This window comes from Chiloscyllium plagiosum, chromosome 4, assembly GCF_004010195.1.
Source record: "Chiloscyllium plagiosum isolate BGI_BamShark_2017 chromosome 4, ASM401019v2, whole genome shotgun sequence".
Classification (NCBI taxonomy): Eukaryota; Metazoa; Chordata; class Chondrichthyes; order Orectolobiformes; family Hemiscylliidae; genus Chiloscyllium; species Chiloscyllium plagiosum.
In genome coordinates this window covers 64794041-64812553 of record NC_057713.1, presented here as the reverse complement: position 1 = coordinate 64812553, position 18513 = coordinate 64794041, and the positions used below count along the sequence as shown (strand labels likewise).

At 40.1% G+C, this 18513-nt stretch overlaps 1 protein-coding gene across 4 annotated transcripts in view; it reads left to right on the top strand.

The window, feature by feature from the left end:
- Window positions 1-18513, top strand: part of rb1cc1 (RB1-inducible coiled-coil 1) — a 194693-nt gene that overhangs the window by 39162 nt on the left and 137018 nt on the right. For all 4 annotated transcript variants that reach the window (XM_043688325.1, XM_043688321.1, XM_043688324.1 and 1 more), the window contains 3 exons: window positions 3536-3738; window positions 16477-16900; window positions 17588-17758. In XM_043688325.1, coding sequence (XP_043544260.1) covers window positions 3536-3738; window positions 16477-16900; window positions 17588-17758 — 798 coding nt within the window. The remainder of the gene's footprint in view (window positions 1-3535; window positions 3739-16476; window positions 16901-17587; window positions 17759-18513) is intronic.

Genomic DNA, 18513 nt, shown 5'->3' with positions numbered 1-18513 from the left:
ACCCTGCATTTCCCATGGCTAACCTGACTAATGTGGGACGGCATGGTGGCCCAGTGGTTAGCACTGCTGTCTCTTAGCGCAAGGGATACAGGTTTGATTCCATCCTCAGGTGACTGTCCGTGTGGAGTTTGCACATTCTCCCCGTATCTGCGTGGGTTTTTTCTGGGTGCTCCAGTTTACTCCCACAATCCAAAGGTGTGCAGGTTAGATGAATTGGCCTTGCTAAATTGCCCATAGTCTTCAGGGATGTGTAGGTTAGATGCATTAGTCAGGGTAAATATAGGATAATAGGGTAGGGGAATGGGTCCTGGGTGGATTACTCTTCGGAAAGTCGGTGTGGACTTGTTGGGCTGAAGAGCCTGTTTCTATACTGTAGGGATTCTCTTCTAGCCTATACATTGCTGGACACTATGGGTTTAGCACGGCCAATCCATCTAACCTGCATATCTTTGGACGTGGAAGAAACCAGATCACCTGGAGGAAACGCACACAGACACAGGAAGAATGTGTAGACTCATCACCCAAGCATGGAATCGAATCCGGATCTCTGGCGCTGTGAGACACCAGTGCTAGCCACTGATCTACTGTGCGCCCCAGATGTTATCAGATGCTGACCTGATGTCAGTGTCGCTCCCACCTTGTCTCCATATTAAGAGCAGGGCTAGAATAAGGTCAGGAATTGAGAGGCCCTGGCAGAACCTAGACAGAACATTTGCAAGCAGATTATTCCTTTCTATTGCTGTTTGATATCACTGTAAATAGTCCTTTCTATCTCTTTGCTGATCACCAAAGGTAGAATGATAAGCATGGTTGACTTTGTGCTGCCTTTTATGGGCAGGACTTGGGCTTTCCTGGGTTGGACCAAAGCTCTTCATGTTCAGATGGATATTGTTATGGACCAGACCAGACACCCCCAACAGTTTAACAAGGTAGCCTTGACCCTAACTGCTACTTTTTCTTTAGACAAATGTGACTGGTCAAACTACTGTTAAGCAAAAACCATTTATTCAAACTCTATAGTTAAAATACATTCAAGAGAAAGAAGAACATAAAATAATTTAGCTCTCTTGGAAAACTTAACTGGATGTTAAAAAGAGTAACTATTTCTAATTAACTGTTCCAATATAGTAGTGTCCCATAAACACACTCATTTGGGGATAAAGGAAAATTGCAAGGTTTGTGAAGGTTTGTAACTCAGGTTGAGGTTTAGAGTGTAGGTTTGCTCGCTGAGCTGTGGGTTTGATATCCAGACGTTTCATACCTAGCCAGGTAATGAAACGTCTGGATATCAAACCTACACCATAAAGGAAAATTTAGTAAAATTTTCTCTTTGGTAACTCAGCAGCAGAGTTACCCAGCTTCTAGCTGTCACCAAGAGAGTGGAAAGATAGCTTCTACCTCTTCAAGCCCTCAACAACAAATGCTTAAAGCTAAACCTAAAATAAAACTTGAAATTCCATTCTGTAATAGCTGGCCCCGCTGAGTCAAGCTGCCTCCATCGTTACAACTTTGTTTTAAAAAAAAAATACTCGAGCTGGAAATGTGTTGCTGGAAAAGCGCAGCAGGTCAGGCAGCATCCAGGGAACAGGAGAATCGACGTTTCGGGCATAAGCCCTTCTTCAGGAATGAGGAAAGTTTGTCCAGCAGGCTAACATAAAAGGTAGGGAGGAGGGACTTGGGGGAGGGGCGTCGGAAATGTGATAGGTGGAAAGAGGTCAAGGTGAGGGTGATAGGTCAGACTGGGGTGGGGGCAGAGAGGTCGGGACCTCCGCGGCTATGGGGAATAACTCTGTCTCTGCGGTCGCCGCAGCCACTTCTGCAATCTTCTTCCCGCCCTCTCCGCCCCCACCCCAGTCTGACCTTTCACCCTCACCTTGACCTCTTTCCACCTATCACATTTCCGACGCCCCTCCCCCAAGTCCCTCCTCCCTACCTTTTATCTTAGCCTGCTGGACAAACTTTCCTCATTCCTGAAGAAGGGCTTATGCCCGAAACGTCGATTCTCCTGTTCCCTGGATGCTGCCTGACCTGCTGCGCTTTTCCAGCAACACATTTCCAGCTCTGATCTCCAGCATCTGCAGACCTCACTTTCTCCTCAAAAAATACTCGAGGCCTCTCAGGTTGTTTACTTTCTTACAGCCAACTCCTCTCTTGTTCAATCTCTTTTTTTTTAAGAAAAAAGGACAAAATAACCTCTTAAAGCTACAGCATTGTCACGGTATGAATGTCAAGCGCAGAATAGTTCTCTTTGAATACAATCTCAGAATAAAATGGACCTAGCACAGAAGGAGGCTCTTCATCCCATCATGTCAGTATTGGTTCCCAACAAAAGCAATTGAACTAGTTCTATGCTGTGCCCTTTCTCTGCATTTTTGTTTTCTGTGATAGTCTAATTTCATTTCGAATTGTTCAGCACATATCCCTTAAACACTAGCAAAAGCAAATGAATTTGCTACTTTTATTGATCATTAATGGAAATTGCTGTGCAGTGTTTGGCAGCATTGCTTATCTGTGAAACATCTGGCAATGTTCAAATGTAATTTGATATGATGCACTTTTAGATAACTTGGGCTCCAGTCTAGTACTGGGATAGGAGGTCCTCAAGTGTATTTCTGGGTATTGACCTGCATCATATTAAAATTTTCCACCCAAGTTGGTCAATTACAATCCCATTGAGCATAATGAGCAGGCTCAGTCCTGAGTTGGACGGCAAGTAGATGACCCAACACTCCAGTCTTGAGAGATCGACAGTCCCAGCATTAGAGGCTCGAAAGTCATAGGAAGAGACAAGGCAACTTGTGGTACAGATGCCCTATGAAGGCTATATTAAAGACAAAAGTAAAACTCTGGCCATCTCACAATCATGTTGTTGAGAGGTGAGAAAGAGGAGATAGAATCTGTTCCAATTCTTGTGTGATGGTGGCAGTTATCTCCATCCCTGGATCATGTTTTAGCCTTGATGGGATTCTGCATGCTGACTGGAAGATGCCAGTTGGCATCCGTAGTGTGGCTTTAATACACCCTTAATGATGCCTAATTTATTCCAGCCCACTGGTGGAGCTTTCTTCCCAAAACCAACATATTCCCAAATGGCCAGGAAGTGGGAATATGGTAGCTTGTGGTGGAAATTTGCAGGCCATCAGTCTCTGATCTTATTTCCATGGTCCTTTAAAAAATCATCGAGAGGTAATATGTCTTTAATGCATTGTCATCTTGTATAAATCGTTGCAAAAAATATTCTGCTAGGTGTGTGTATGTTTCGACTGGATTGCATCTGCTAAGTTTCACCTTACATCTGTGGGAAACAAAATATTCTAATTGATTTGTTTGATTTGATTTATTGTTTTGTAGTTGATTTTGTCCTGAAAAATCCTCATTTTTGTTCATCTTTGCTTTCAAGCATATAGATTTGAATAATTAACAGCATATCAGCAAAGTCATTTGAAGAATGAAGTACCCCACAAATTCTGATTTAATAATGTGCATAGGTTACCATGGAAATGAGTTGATATTGTGCTCTTGTTTTCTTGGGTAGGAGATGTATGAAGTAGCAAAGAAGCTTTGTTCATTCTGTGAAAGATTGGTCCATGATGAACATCTTCAGCATCAAGGTTGGGCTGCCATTATGGCCAATTTGGAGGACTGCACACATTCTTTCCAAAAGCTGCTGGCAAAGTTTGAAAATGCATACAACAGTTACGAACATTCTGTGGAAGATATTAAGCAAAAACTTACAAAGTAGGTGTTTATAAATTGTAGAACTGTTAAGTATTTATAATGTGTGCTTTTGGAAGTTATATTGTCACCTTGGAATCCACCACAACTTGTTAAAATGCTTGAATCATGCATAGATTATTTTTATTTGCTTAGACACTATAGCAATACCTGTATGTGGTATTCATGAATTACACATTTTAAAAATGTTGTTTGTTATTGTTATTATTATTCTTGTTATTGTTATTATTTATTATTATTATTTATTATTATTATGTTTCTGTGGTGCTTCATTAGTTTGAACAGGGAGTTATAGAAGTGGCCAAACAATTGGCATTCTCTATTGAGATTATGAATCCTTCAATTCTTCCTCTACTCCACTTCCAGCTAATCATCTATATTTTCTGTCATGCATAAGGGCATGTATGAGCTTGACCTACAATGAGACATCCATGTATAGTTCATCTCTAGAAAGTGAGGTTGGGAACAGTGTACAGTATTTGATTTCATATCTTGTTAGCTTGTGATGCCAAATACTGGATAACAGTAGTCTTTGATTTGACTGCATTATTGTATGGTATGTATATTTTTCAGATCACGTTCGATAAAATCATTCATTCTAAATAACTGCTGTTGTCTATTATGAGGAAGTGCAGAAGGATGGGAAATGGCATTAGTCTGAGTTTTGGATAATGGAATTCTAGTCGTTTTTTTTTTCTGATTCCTCCCACCACCACCTTCTGCTACCTCCAAATGCTGCCAAATCTGTGAAAAGGGAATCCCAAAATCTGAAACCTCTTCTTTAATAATAAGACTGAGGAGCACGCTTTTTAGCTTTCACTCATTCCATTTAGGAGGGTGAGATCTGTTACTGACAGGTCTTTGTTTTGTAATTTTATTCACTCATGAGGCTTGGGCATCGCTGACTGGCCAACATTTATTACCCAATCCCCAATCTCCATCCTGGTGGAAACCTGAGAGGAACTGGGGTTTGGGATAAAATCAGCCTGTGTATCAGCAGGTTGGAGGGAGAGGTTGGGATGACAGACAGCAAAGTGAGTATTTGACCTAGGGATGTGATAAAACTGGCTGATGAGTGGGTGGGGAGAGGATTTAGAAAGAAACATTATAAGACTGAGTGGGATGGAGAGGAGCTTAGAAAGAAACGCTGCTGAGTGAGATGGTTACCAAGTTTGGGGAAAAGAAGCCTTTGTGCATTGGCTGAGGTATCTGGGAGGAGAGGATGATGAGTAAATGGTAGGTCTGGAGTTGAGAACAAGGGCTGGTGAATGTGAGATGGTGATTAGGTAGAGGTGCTGCTGAGTGAGTGAATGGGCAGAAGGGATTTGGAGGATAGGCATATAGATATGTTCAATGTCTGATCTTGATAAAAAGCAAACTACAAAGTGCTGTGCAGTATGGCTGGTTTCTACAAGCGTGTGTGTTTTAATCACCCAGTGCATTTATTGGGGAAGGATGTTTATGAGAACAAGAAACTAGAGGAAGGGCATCAAGAAGAGGGTCCCAGTTATGTTGGTATTCATATATTGTTCAGTTACATTCAGTGGCGTATTGTTAATACATATGTATGACGATATCTTTGTCAGTACAGAATACCCTACTGCAGGGAATTTTAAGGTTTTTGGGTTTTGGAACATTATGACAGCAGTAACCCATCACTTCAGCAGCTTTGGATTATTGGTTGTTTGTGGTTTGCTGTTTTCTTTGCATGTTCTAAGAAAGGCTGAGTCAGTGAATTTTAAGAAGATTTGTAGCTCAGGTTGAGGTCCTGGATGTAAGTTTGCTTGCTGGAAGGTCCATTTTCAAACATTTCATCACCATACTAGGTGACATAATCAGTGAGCCTCTGGTGAAGCACTGGTGTTAGTGATCCGCTTTCTATTTATGTGTTTAGGTTTCCTTGGGTTGGTAATGTTATTTCCTGTTTTTTTTATGAGGGTGGTAAATGGGGGTCCAAGACTGTGTTTGTTGATAGAGTTCCGGTTGGAATGCCATGCTTCTAGGAATTCTCATGCGTGTCTCTGTTTGGCTTGTCCTCTGGACGTGTTGTTCTCTTTCATCTGACATTAGTGAGAGTGGGTCATGTCTTTTTGTGGCTAGTTGATGTTCATGTATACTGGCAGCTAGTTTTCTGCTTGTTTGTCCGCTGTAATGTTTGTTACATTTGCAAGGTATTTTGTAAATGACATTAGTTTTGCTTGTTGTCTGTGTGGGGTCTCTCAAACAGGCTGACGTGGACAAACCTTCTCAGAAATTAGTTTGCTGAATTTCCACTGCAATCTGCATTCCACATTTCTTCCAACATATATTGTTCCATAAGTAAGAGGATCAGAATGGTACATGTTTCTCTTGACGTAGTCTCACCAAGGTCCTATAGAATTGAAGTAATGCATCCTTACTCCTGTACTCTGGGTACCACACCTTAAGGATATTTTCGGTCCGGAGGGAGTACAAGATAGGTTTGGAAGAATGATACCTGGACTTAGGGGGTTAAATTATGAGAAGAGATTAAACAGGTTAGTCTTGTTTTCTTGAATTTGGAATGGAAACGGGTGAAGTTTTTGGGATGTTGACAAGAAAAGACTTAGATAATGATAAACCATTTCCACTGGTTGGGGATTTTACAGCTAGGGGACAAAGTCTAAACATTTAGAGCTCGACCATTTAGGAGAGATGTAAGGAAGGGTCTTGGAGGTTTGGAGCTCTCTTCAACATAGAGTAGTTGATGCTAGATCACATGTTAATTTTAAATCTGAGATAGATAATCTTTTGTTAAGCAAACCTATTAAGCATTATGAGCCAAAGGTAGGTACTTGGATTTAGGCTACAGATCAGCAATGATCTAATGCAATGGTGGAACAGACTTGGTGCTAAATGATCTACTGCTGTTCTTACGTACTCCGCCTCTTTTGAGAATGGCCAACAGCCCACTGGCTTTTCTAATACTTTGCACCTGCATGTTAACTTTGTGACTTCTAAACTGGGATGTCCAGGTCCTTTTCGAGATCAACATGTCCCAGCCTGTCAACAGTTAAGCAATATTCTACATCTTTGTGCCTCCTACCAAAGTGGATAATCTCTCAATCATCCATATTCCTTCCATCTGCTGTGTTCTTGAGCACTCATTTAACTTTCCAAGTCCTCTTGAAATCTCTTTGCACATGTTCATAGCACACATTTGATTCCCACTTTGCTTTGTATCAGTGAATTTAAAATGCTAAATTTGATCCCCATATCAAAATTGATTTTATCCTGAACAACTGGGGTCCAGGTTCTGATGTCACGTGTACACAATCACTTGTCAAATAACATCAAACTGACAGAATTAAGACCAAATGAATTGGAAACTACAGACATGCCAATTACATCATTGCAGTCTCATTTGATGTTGCTCGATCATTGAAATCCATTTACACACAAGGTCTCCTCTCTCAGATGACTAAAGACACCACTGCTGGCTTGATGTGAGCGATACAGAAATATGCAAACTCATTGCTTGTACAATATTTCCATCCTGATGACTGGATCAAAATTCCAAAGAAACAGCACTTGCTCACCTGACAGCCAAAGTTGAGAACCTGTGATTCAAAGAACAGAAGGCTGAGGAAATTCAATTTTTTGCTGACATACATGATGTGGGATATTTTTCAAGTCAATTCATGACTTAACATAAGAAGATGCAAAGATAGCAAATGTCTCCTTGGGCATGGGTAGTATCAGTACTCACTGGAAAGAACACTTTGTAGAACCATTTATTCCAAATTCCCTGTGGAGAATTTCACATCAGAAGAGTGCTTGACAGTGATCCATTGCTTGGCAAAGTAAAAACTACTGCAAAACTAGGTTAAAAATACATAGATTCTGGTCTTCACAATATGCCAGTGATGGACAGGTGGTCCAGTTTCTTCCCACAGTCCAAAGATATACAGGTTAGATGGATGGCCATGCTAAACCCACATTGTCCAGTAATTATGAAATTCCAAGTTGCCTTTGAGATTGTAAAAAAAAAAATAAGCAAGATAACGTGAACTGCAGGTGCAGAGTAATGCTCTTAACTGTTGGTGAATTCTGAGTTAGGTGATTTCTTGATCACTTCTTACGAATTGCAGCAGAGGTCTCACCAAGTCTCACCAGAGTAGGAACCAACATCTTCACAACACAAAAAAATTCAGGAAAAGTCTAGAAATTTGTACGTGCCTTGCTCAAAATCAAACTGTCCTTTGGAAGGTGCTACAGGGATACTCTGAAGTTCACAGGGACTTCTCATTCTACCACAGCTTCCCTGTCAAAACAGGTCTTGAACAAGAATGTGCCATTGCATTAACAGCATTCATAATTTTGCTTGTAGCAGTGCTAAAATTTGTGATTGGTGGGTTTCCCCAGACTAATAACTAATAATTATTGCCTTGATAATAAGCTTCAACCAGTTGAAAACCAAAACCAAAGCACCCACTTTTGTATTAGAAAAGTGAGAGAGTGCAAGTTGCGAATTTGAATTAAGACATTTTAAAATTCTTTCTTGAGTTGTGGATGTCATGGATGAGGCTAGCGTTTTGTTACCTATTTCGAATTGTCCTTGCTGTTGAGCTGTTCTTGAACAGTTGCAGTTCATCTAATGCAAGTATACTGACCATGCTATTAGAAGGAAGTGCCAGGATTTTGATTATAGTAGAGAAGGACCAGTGATGTAGTTCCACATCAAGATTGTGTGTTACTTAGAGGGGAACCTGTGAGTAATGATGGTATTCCCATACATCTACTGCCTTTCACCTTCTGAGGTAGTAGAGGCTTGATGAGTTACTCATAACAGCACACAAACCAACAGCCACTCAGACAACAACTCACCAGGACGAAGGACCCGATACCCAGCATGAGCAAAACCAATGTAGTGTACAAAATCCCATGCAAGGACTGCATAAAACACTACATAGGACAAACAGGAAGACAGCTAACTGTCTGCATCCATGAACACCAGCTAGCCACGAAACGACATGACTAGCTATCCTTCGTAGACACACACTCAGATGACAAGCAACATGAATTCGACTGGGACAACGCTACTATTATAGGACAAGCCAAACAGAACAGCCAGGGAATTCCTAGAGGCATGGCACAGATTCAATCAATAAGCACATCGACCTGGACCCAATATACCGGCCACTGCCACGGACAGCTGGAACTGACAACCAGAAGCGGCAGGTACAAATCACTATAAATGCTGGAGGAAACATCACAGAAGCGCTTCACAGGAGGCTCCCAAGCACTGAGGATGTCACCTAGACAGGGGACAAAACGTCTGCAACACAAATTCCCAGCTCGGTGAACAGAAACACAACAACGAGCACCCGAGCTACAAATCATCTTCTCCCAAACTTTGAGTTACTTCACTGTATGTAGTGCTACAGACATTACACATTTGGTACAGTAGTAAATAAATGTTTAAAATGGTAGATGCTGTGCTAATTGAGCAAACTGCTGTTGAGCTGCTTGAATGTTTTTGGAGCTGCAAGCACCGAAGCAAGTGGAGAGAGTCTTTTTAGGACATTCCTGACTTTTGTCTTGTAGATGATGGAATAGGCTTTGGAAAAGTGAGGGGAGTTGCTCACTGTAGAATTCTTGACCTTTTGTTTTGCACTTGAAGCCACAGTATTTACGTGGCTAATTCTGTTCGGTTTCTGAACGTTGGTGAACTCCAGGATTTGGAAATTCTCTGTAGGATAGGCAGCATTTGTTCAGCAAAACGTTTCAATACAATGCAGGACAGGAAAAGGCCCTTCAAGCCTGTACTACTTATTGCCAGACTTATTTCTATCTCTGATCGAGGTTGACAAAATTATGAGGCGGAGATAGTCAGAGGCCTTTTCCCAGAGTGGAAAGATCAACTACAAGTGAGCACAGGTTCAAGGTGAGAGGGAGAAAGTTTAGGAGAGAATTGAGGAGAAACTTTATCACACTGAGGATGATGGGTACCTAGAATGCACTTGCAGCGGCGGGGGTGGAAGCAGGCAAGTTGGCGATGTTGAAGGCGTATCTGGGTAGATACATAAGCAGGCGCAAGGCTGATGATCTCCCTTCATTTTAACTGAGGAAAAATGAGTTACATAATGTTACTGATGCAGAATTGAAAAAAAACTCATGAAAACCTATGAAAGCCTGCAATTTGCCCATGAAGTTGAAAGTCCTCAATCAACTTGCACCAAATGTATCGAAGAGCTTTCAATTGATATTCACGGTGAAGTGTTGACAGATGTCCTTCATTTCCCACATCTATCCAAAAGTTCGTATGGATTTGGTAATGCACCTCCTCACGCGTTCGCTCACCCTCTGGAACTGGGATATCAGATCAACAGTAATGTCTCCTGGCTAGCAGTTCTCCCTGCACTTTTTTTCTGTGGAACTGAAACTTAAACTTAAACATCTTTTTTGCTGTATCAATGCCTTAGAACCATGCATTCAATGTTTTCTTAGGATCTTGTGAATCAAGTAGTATAATAAAAGAAAGATGCTGATCTGCCAAATATAGAAACATTTCAACAATTGATCCAAGATTGACTAACAAGTGTTTCACACCAGACAGCCTGCTTTCATGGGAGTTAAACGAAAATAATTTCCATTTCTCCATAAAGACCTGATCTATTAACATTGTGCATATGCTATCAATGTTTTAATCATGATCAAAATGGGAATCTTTGATCAAAAATGGTATTAAGACCTTCCAATCAATAAAAGCATGCTCACTAAAAGAATGGCAGGAAGGATAGAAAAGAAGGGCAGCTGATCAAGCTGCCAATCCACCACCACCTTTGCTGCCTGATGACCAATGCCCTCACCATGGGGAATGCTGTAAGATTTAAATTAGGATTCTTAAACCATATTGCAACAATATCCCAATGCTTGGACCTATCTTAAACCCAACCATCCACAAGAAAGAATCATTCATGACATGAGTGATTACCAATGACCTGGATACTATAATTCAGTGATATATGCGGACAGTGGTAGAGTCTGTAAAAGAGTTCTGTGTGAGCAATGACCTCGTGTCAGTATCTTGACTTGTTAACCTCTTACAACGATAGTATCAAATTAAATGCGTCACTTGATCTTGCTGACTAAATCGACACACGTGATCTGATACTTTCCCAGAAATGTTTTTCTGAAGTTAAAAGTTGCTGTTTGAGGAGACCACGGTTCCCAAACTTTAAATTCAAGCCAACTCGTCAGACAAGTCATTTGTGCAGGGAAATGTGATGGTGAATTACAAGGTGTAAGCTGCAGGTAGTAGAAATTGCTGGTTCAGCATTTGGAAACTCCTATTCAAGTGGAATTACAGAAATCACCAATTTACTAATGTAAGAGTGCTTTGGCTGATACTCCAAACAATTATCTTTTTATTGCTCTCAGTGAAAACATAACAACATAGATCCATATGATGGAGTGCTGCCTTGCAAAATACATTATTGCATTCTAGCTGTGTTGTGGTTCTGCAGTTGAGAGCAATAAACATGAGTTGCACTTTGCAAATTCAAACTTGATGGGGGCAGGAGGAATGAAGTTCATCTGACAAAGTATTCAAGTGGTTTATATAATGTTCATTTATGTTGATAACACCTGTGTTTGTAATGGCTTCCTTAATAGGTTTAAATAGAGAGAGATTTCCTTAAATGTTTACTATTTTCACCTTGGATGGTATTGTTGAAATTGATGTCTCTGATCTATTCTTTCTGTTTGAATCTGTTTAAATAAGAATTGCATTTCACAGATTACTTAGCTGAGGTTTACTATCAAGTTATCCTTCTCCCACTCCTTGTTGAACTCTTTTTCAGCAGAGAAGACATCAGGCAAGTTCACCTATGATTTTTCCCACCTCCAAGTTCAGTGTTCAATATTTTCAACTGCTGTTTTTAATGAGCTGGATATTTACATTTACAAGGATGCGATTTTTCTCCAATTTCTTGAACCAAAAAATATTCTGATCTTGACATCTCTCATTATTTAAGAATACATATACAATGACCTTAAATGAACAAATGAGGTAGGCAGCTAGACATCACACTGCTCTTAACTCAAGAAAATTGCTTCCTATTTTTGTTAAGCCAAGAACATTCAAAACTTGAGTGCTTATGTGTAAATAACCTCCTGTCACCCAAATGCCTGTATACCATTGACAAGGGCATAAGCCAGGAATATTTTAGATTACTCTCCATTTGGCTGGATGAATCCTGCTCCATTATCGCTCAAAGTTGTGCCCAAGACACAACAGTGCTTGAATGGCATCTACACCCTGAATACTACAGCTCCCTACTAACTCCTTGAGGGCAATTAGTGATGAACAGTAATTACTGGCATAGCTAGCAATGCGCAGATCCCATGAACAAATACTTTAAAACATCTCTTGTTGAACTATAAACATAATTATAAAAGACTTGCACGTTGAATTGTAAGTTCATGGAATTTTACCATAAATTTACTTTTGGATTCAATATGTTGCACTATTTCTTGGAAGGACACTTCACTTTGTACAACCTGGAGTATGCCTTTTACTTGATCAGAATATAGCTAAATGAATCAAATGTGGAATCTTTGACATTGTATTTGGATTAATGGATAGCTCATGTTCTCCAGGACAGTCTATTATCTTGTCCTGTGTCCATCAGCGACATGAACAGTTATAGATATCTCCGAAGCTAGTGAACATAAGAAGTAGGGCATTCAGCTTGTCTAACCTGCTTCAGCACCTCCACAAAGTCCTGTATATTCAATGACAAGGTAGGCACTCAATATTAGTGTCCTTTCTCTGGCCAGTGTCCCCAGATTTGAGTTGCTAGTTACATTTGATCTGCTGCATTGGGTGAGCCACAATGTCCATATATCTGATAAAAGACTTCCAAAGAAAGCAGCTCTACTTGGAGCACTGGCACAGCAAGCACTTACTTATTTTCTCTGCCCTCCTGGTATGTGGTCAATGCTTCCCTGAAAAAATGCAATATCCCAATGGCTTGTTGAAATGCCTTGACCAAGACCACCCAAAACTGGTGAAGAAGTATCCACAAAGGTGCAAACCATCTCCAAAAAATTAAGCAAGCCATTCACCTGCCTATTCAAACAACACCACTTGTCCTACCTATGGAATAATGAGAGATCCAGCATTGGATTGTTCAGTCTCCTTGGGACCCACCACTCTAGAATGGAAGAGAGCTATTTTGATTTCAAGGATTGAAGACTAAAAAGAATAAATGGTATGGAATGTTGAAATCTTAGCTTTGATCCTGGCGGTATTTTGCCTTGACCATCACTTGGTTTTAATTTCTTGTTTTGAAATGCCACAGGAAATTGGCTAGAAATTTGTTAAAATGTTAATTATTACATAATTCCTGATTTTATGGTGTTTTCTGAAGTAGTTATGCCTGGTCATAACTGATACTGTAATGTCTTTTATAATCTGAAAAAATAGTATCCATATTTTTGATAGCGATCAGCTTTCCAACTCTAGATGGCATCCCCACTCCTTCAAACTTGTACCTCTTGGCTACTTTCATTGTACTCCGTTTCTAGTGGGAAAAATTGGATGATGCTTTTAAAAATCCATTAGCATTGTACAATTTTTGTGCTTGACATCTTCCTTTGCTTGGAGGAAGTGAAGACTGCAGATTCTGGAAATAATTGTTGAAAAACATGACACTGGAAAAGCATAGCAGTTCAGGCAGCATCCAAGGAGCAGTAGAATCACCATTTCAGGCATAAGCCCTTCATGAGGAATGATGCCTTTTTGCCATTTTCTATATTGACACCAGTGGTCTTCCTGTGCTTCTGACTTTGAGGGCTACTCCTTTTGACACTGACTGACTGGTCGTCGGTCTTTTGGTCCCGTTGTCTCATACTCTTTGCTTGCTGCCTTCCTCATGAGCTCTTAGGTGGCCTACTGATCATTTTGTTTTGGCTTGATGAAAAATATTTCAATTTAATGCAACATTGGAAATCGAGGCTAAATTTTGAGAATTGTGTGCTTAAAACTACTAAATGGTTAACTTGTGCTATTTGCTTGTACTTTAATACAGCAACAGTACCTGAACTGATTAAATAATTTCTACAGAATTAGAAACTAAAACTAAATGATTTAGGAAATTAAATTCCGGTTTCTTTTTAAACACAGAACTTGCCATGTTTGTAGCTGAACTGTTTCAGTCTAGCTGCAACACTGCCACGTACCCAACAATTGGAGCATTGCTCAAAGTCCTGGCCTCAAAAAGGAAGCCAAATCCAACCTGGCCAATTACCGTCCGTTTGGTCTACTCTCAATAAATGGTGAAGTGATGGCAGCTGTCATAACAGTGCTATCAGATTGCACCTGCTTAGCAACACTGACTCTCTGGTATATAACTTGGCTTCTGCTAGGGCCATTCTGTTCCTCACGTCTCATTATTATCTTGTTTCAAACATACTCTGGAATTCAGCTTTTCTGAGCAAGGTGAGAGAGTGACTGTCCTTCATGTCAAGGCTGTATCTGTGTTACATCCAGGTGCCCGAGCAAAACTAGTCAGTGGAAATCTTTTGTAGTAGATATGGTGAGAGAGTAGGCAAGAATCTCTCTCCTGATTGAAGTCTTAGGTGCTGCAAAATAAGATAGAAAAGGATATTGGAGATCTATCATCTCAGTTCCAGGACATCTTTGTTGGAGCTCCTCCAAGGTAATGTTCCAGGCCCAATAATCTTCAGTTGCTTCGTCATAAGATCAGAAGTGGGAATGTGTGCTGATGACGGCAGACATTCAACACCATTCGTGACCCCTGCGATCCGGAGGCAGTCCATATCCAAATGCAGCAAGACCCAAACAATATCCAGATTCTGGCTGACAAGTGGCAAGTAACATGGATGCCATGCAAGTTTCCGGTATTGAACATTTCCAACAAGAGAACCTAGCTTTTAATGTACAATGACTCAATCATCACTGACTTCTTCACTAACAACATCTTGACTGTTACAATTGACCAGAAACAACTTAACTTTACTAGCTTTATGAATACTGTAGCTATAAGGTCAGATCAGAGGCTAGAAATCCTGCAGTGAGTAACTCTTGATGTCCCAGATCCTATCCGTTGTCTACAAGGCAAGATCAGAAGTGTGATCAGGAGTACTCAGCACTTGGCTGAATGTGTGCCGCTCCAATAACACTCAACCTTAATTTTCCAGGACAAAGTAGTCTGCTTAATTGGCACCAACTTGACTAACGTTCACTTCCTGTACTGCTAATGCACAGTAGTAGAGTTTACAAGATTAACTGTATAAATTCATCAAGGCCCCTTTGATAGCACATTCAGAATTCACAACCCCTGCCATTTCAACAACAGCGTGAAGATACATGGGTACACCACATCTTCAGCATTCTCTTCTAAGGTGTTTATCACTCTGACTTGGAAAATATATTGCTGTTCCTTTCACTGTCAGTGAGTCAAAATCATGGAACTCCCTCCCTTATGTTATTATAGGCCACAGATGTATGCAGCATTTGGCCCATATCAGTCTAAACCCTTCCTATTCATGTATGCATCCAGATGCCTTTTTAAATGTTGTAATCGTACCTGCTGCTACCTCTACCCCGGGCAGCTTATTCCATACTACTCTCTTTATGAAAAGAGCTGTTCCTTATGTCCCTTTCAAATCTTTCCCGTCTCATCTTGAACCTGTGCTCTCTAGTTTTGGACTCCCCTATCCTGGGGAAAAGACCTTGGTTAGTCACCCTATCCATGTCCCTCATGATTTTATAAACATCTGTAAGATCAGCCCTCAGCCTCCAACACTCAGGGAATACACCCTATTCATTTCTCCCGATAGCTCAAACTCTCCAACCCTGGCAACATCCTTGTAAATCTTTTCTGCACCCTTTCAAGTTTCACATAGTAGGGAGACCAAAAGTGCTGCTTTAAAATTGCTCTAACCAATTTCCTACACAGCCGCAACATCGCCTCCCAATTCCTGTAGTCAATACACTGACTGATAAAGGCAAACTTACACATCTTCATCACCCTGTCTACCTGCGACTCCACTTTCAAAGAACTATGAACTTGTTCCCCAAGGTTTTTTTTTTGTTCGGTAACACTCCACAGACCTTACCATTAAGTGTATGAGTCCTGCCCTGATTTGCCTTCTCAAAATGCAGCACCTCACATTTATCTAAATTAAACTACATTTGCTACTTCCCAGCCCATTTGCCCATATGATCAAGGTTCTGTTGTACTGTGAGGTAACCTTTACTGTCCACTACACCACTAATTTTGGTGTCATCTGCCAACTTACTAACCATACTTCCTATATTTACTTGCAAGTCAAACTGCAACAAATAGCGCATTACCATCTTCTCAAGGCCAAATAGGAATGGGTGATAAACTTTGGTTGAGCCAGTGATACCCACACTTATGATTTTTTTAAAGGTCCTTTCAATTTGCAAGGAAAGTTAAGAAACCCAATCGGAATGACATTTTGCAATTATGGTCCCACTGGAACAGTTTTGATGCTTCTGCTTTTGTAGCAGGTTGGTCTATATTGGGTTTTTTTATTGTAGAAACTTTGCCTTTGCAGTCATTGGAAAGCTGATGAAAAGTGCCTCTTTCTCTTGAGACCCGTACCACTAGTATTTCAATTCTGAATCTTTTTATGAAGAGGAACAGGTAAATTTATGTGTCGGGTTGTGTGATTGTTCAATTACTCAATATTGTGCTAATGAATTGTTTTCTATTGTGGATTAAGCTTAGGCACTGCAGTCTCTGTAATGGCCAAGATACCACTGTTGGAATGCCTGACCAGGCACAGTTACCGAGAATGTCAGGAAAGACTGAAATTACCAACACAGAAAGGAAGTACAGAAGAAGAAAGTGAGGATGTGAAATCTACCAGTTCTGCACTTTGTTCTGTTAAACCTACAGTTAACAGAAATTCGCCCTCTAGTTCCATATCTTTCGGATGTTCTGCACAGAATAGTGTTATCCAACAGGAAGAAAAGGACAATGAGACCATTGAAGACAGAACACAGAAAACTGAAGCAGAAGGTGAATCCAAAGAAGTAGATGACCAAGCTTTTTTCAATGTTTCCTTATTGGATTGGATTAATGTACAAGATAGACCAAATGATGTGGAATCACTGGTCAGGAAATGCTTTGATTCAATGAACCGAGTAAGTGTTTTTGAAATTTAAATTTGAACTATTTGTTCAAATATTTGATTAATCCAAGATTTTGGGGAAAAAAGGTATCTTTTATTCGGTGAGCTGAGATTAGTTTCATTTTGATGTTTAAAATTTGATAGTTTTCTTATGAATTTAAAATTTGTGTTGTACTTTCTAAAACAATTCAATCTTTGGATTTCTAGTCTGATGCTCTTACAAACTCATGCAATCTATAAGATTACAATGTTTACATGTTTCTTCTACTACTTCATGAGATGTGGGCATCGCTTGCTAGGCTAGCATTTATTGTCCATCCTTATTTGACCTTCAGAAGGAACTGGTGAGCTGCTGCTTTGAGAAGCTGCTGTCCATCATCTATAGGTACTGCCACAATGCTTCAAGGAAGCAAATCCAATAGTTAATTTACTCATTACTCTTAACTGAATGGGAAATAATTGAGATTGTACTCCTTCTGAATTAGTACTATTAAAATATCTGTGAAAGTTCAATCTAAAATTGACTATGTACTTAAACTGAGTTGTGGACCGATTAAAAGGTAATAATCTAACCAAAAGCATCCATTGGTCGCAGCCAAGTTAAATATTTTATTATTTGAAGAGCAGAGGATGTAAGAAAATATCATTGACCATTTTTGAGCCATAACTTAAACATCTTGTACTGTTTTTTTGCTTTCAGCTTGATCCAGAAATTCTTCAGCCATTTTTGACAGAGTGTCATGAAACAATTGTCAAACTTGATAATCAGAATATGAAGGCTATTAAGGGACTTGAGGACAGACTATATGCCCTGGATCAAATGATAGCCAGCTGTAACAGACTGGTGAATGAACAAAAAGAATTAGCTCAGGTAAATCTCCATCACATAATGCAAGATAAGATCCAATGTGATGTGCTTCAAAGTCTGAGAATCAACCAGGGGCATGATGTTTTGTACGGATTTAGCTACTTATCGTGTTTTAACTGGGGTATTTCTGTCATTATTTACCTATTATTTACTTATCTATGCTACTTAAATATGTGCTCTGTCTGTATTGCTGGCAAGACAAAGCTCTTCACTGTGCCTCAGTACACATGACAATTCGATTTCAATTCAATTCGATTCCCCTAACTAGATTCACGCAATATAAAGATACATTATGGTCCAGGTTTCATTTTGTGACAGGCTGTTCAGGCATAACTGAGTGCATAGCAATCTTAGAAAGATAGTGCATCTGTCAGTGATGTTTTGATTTTGTTATGTCAGTACAATCTATTTCCAGATTTCCCTATAATCAGTGTGATTTGGGCTTGCATGATGCAATACCACCAGTTTTTAAGGGAACGTTGGGTTGAAGCAGTTTGAAATCAGAACTCAATAGAGGATGTGCCAGAATTGAGTCTTGTGATAAAAGCTAAACTTTGTAAACCAATAGGTTTTAAAGAGCATAATAGACCAAAACTGAAAATGTGTTGCTGGAAAAGCGCAGCAGGTCAGGCAGCATCCAGGGAACAGGAGAATCGACGTTTCGGGCACAAGCCCTTCTTCAGGAATGAGGAAAGTTTGTCCAGCAGGCGAAGATAAAAGGTAGGGAGGAGGGACTTGGGGGAGGGGCGTCGGAAATG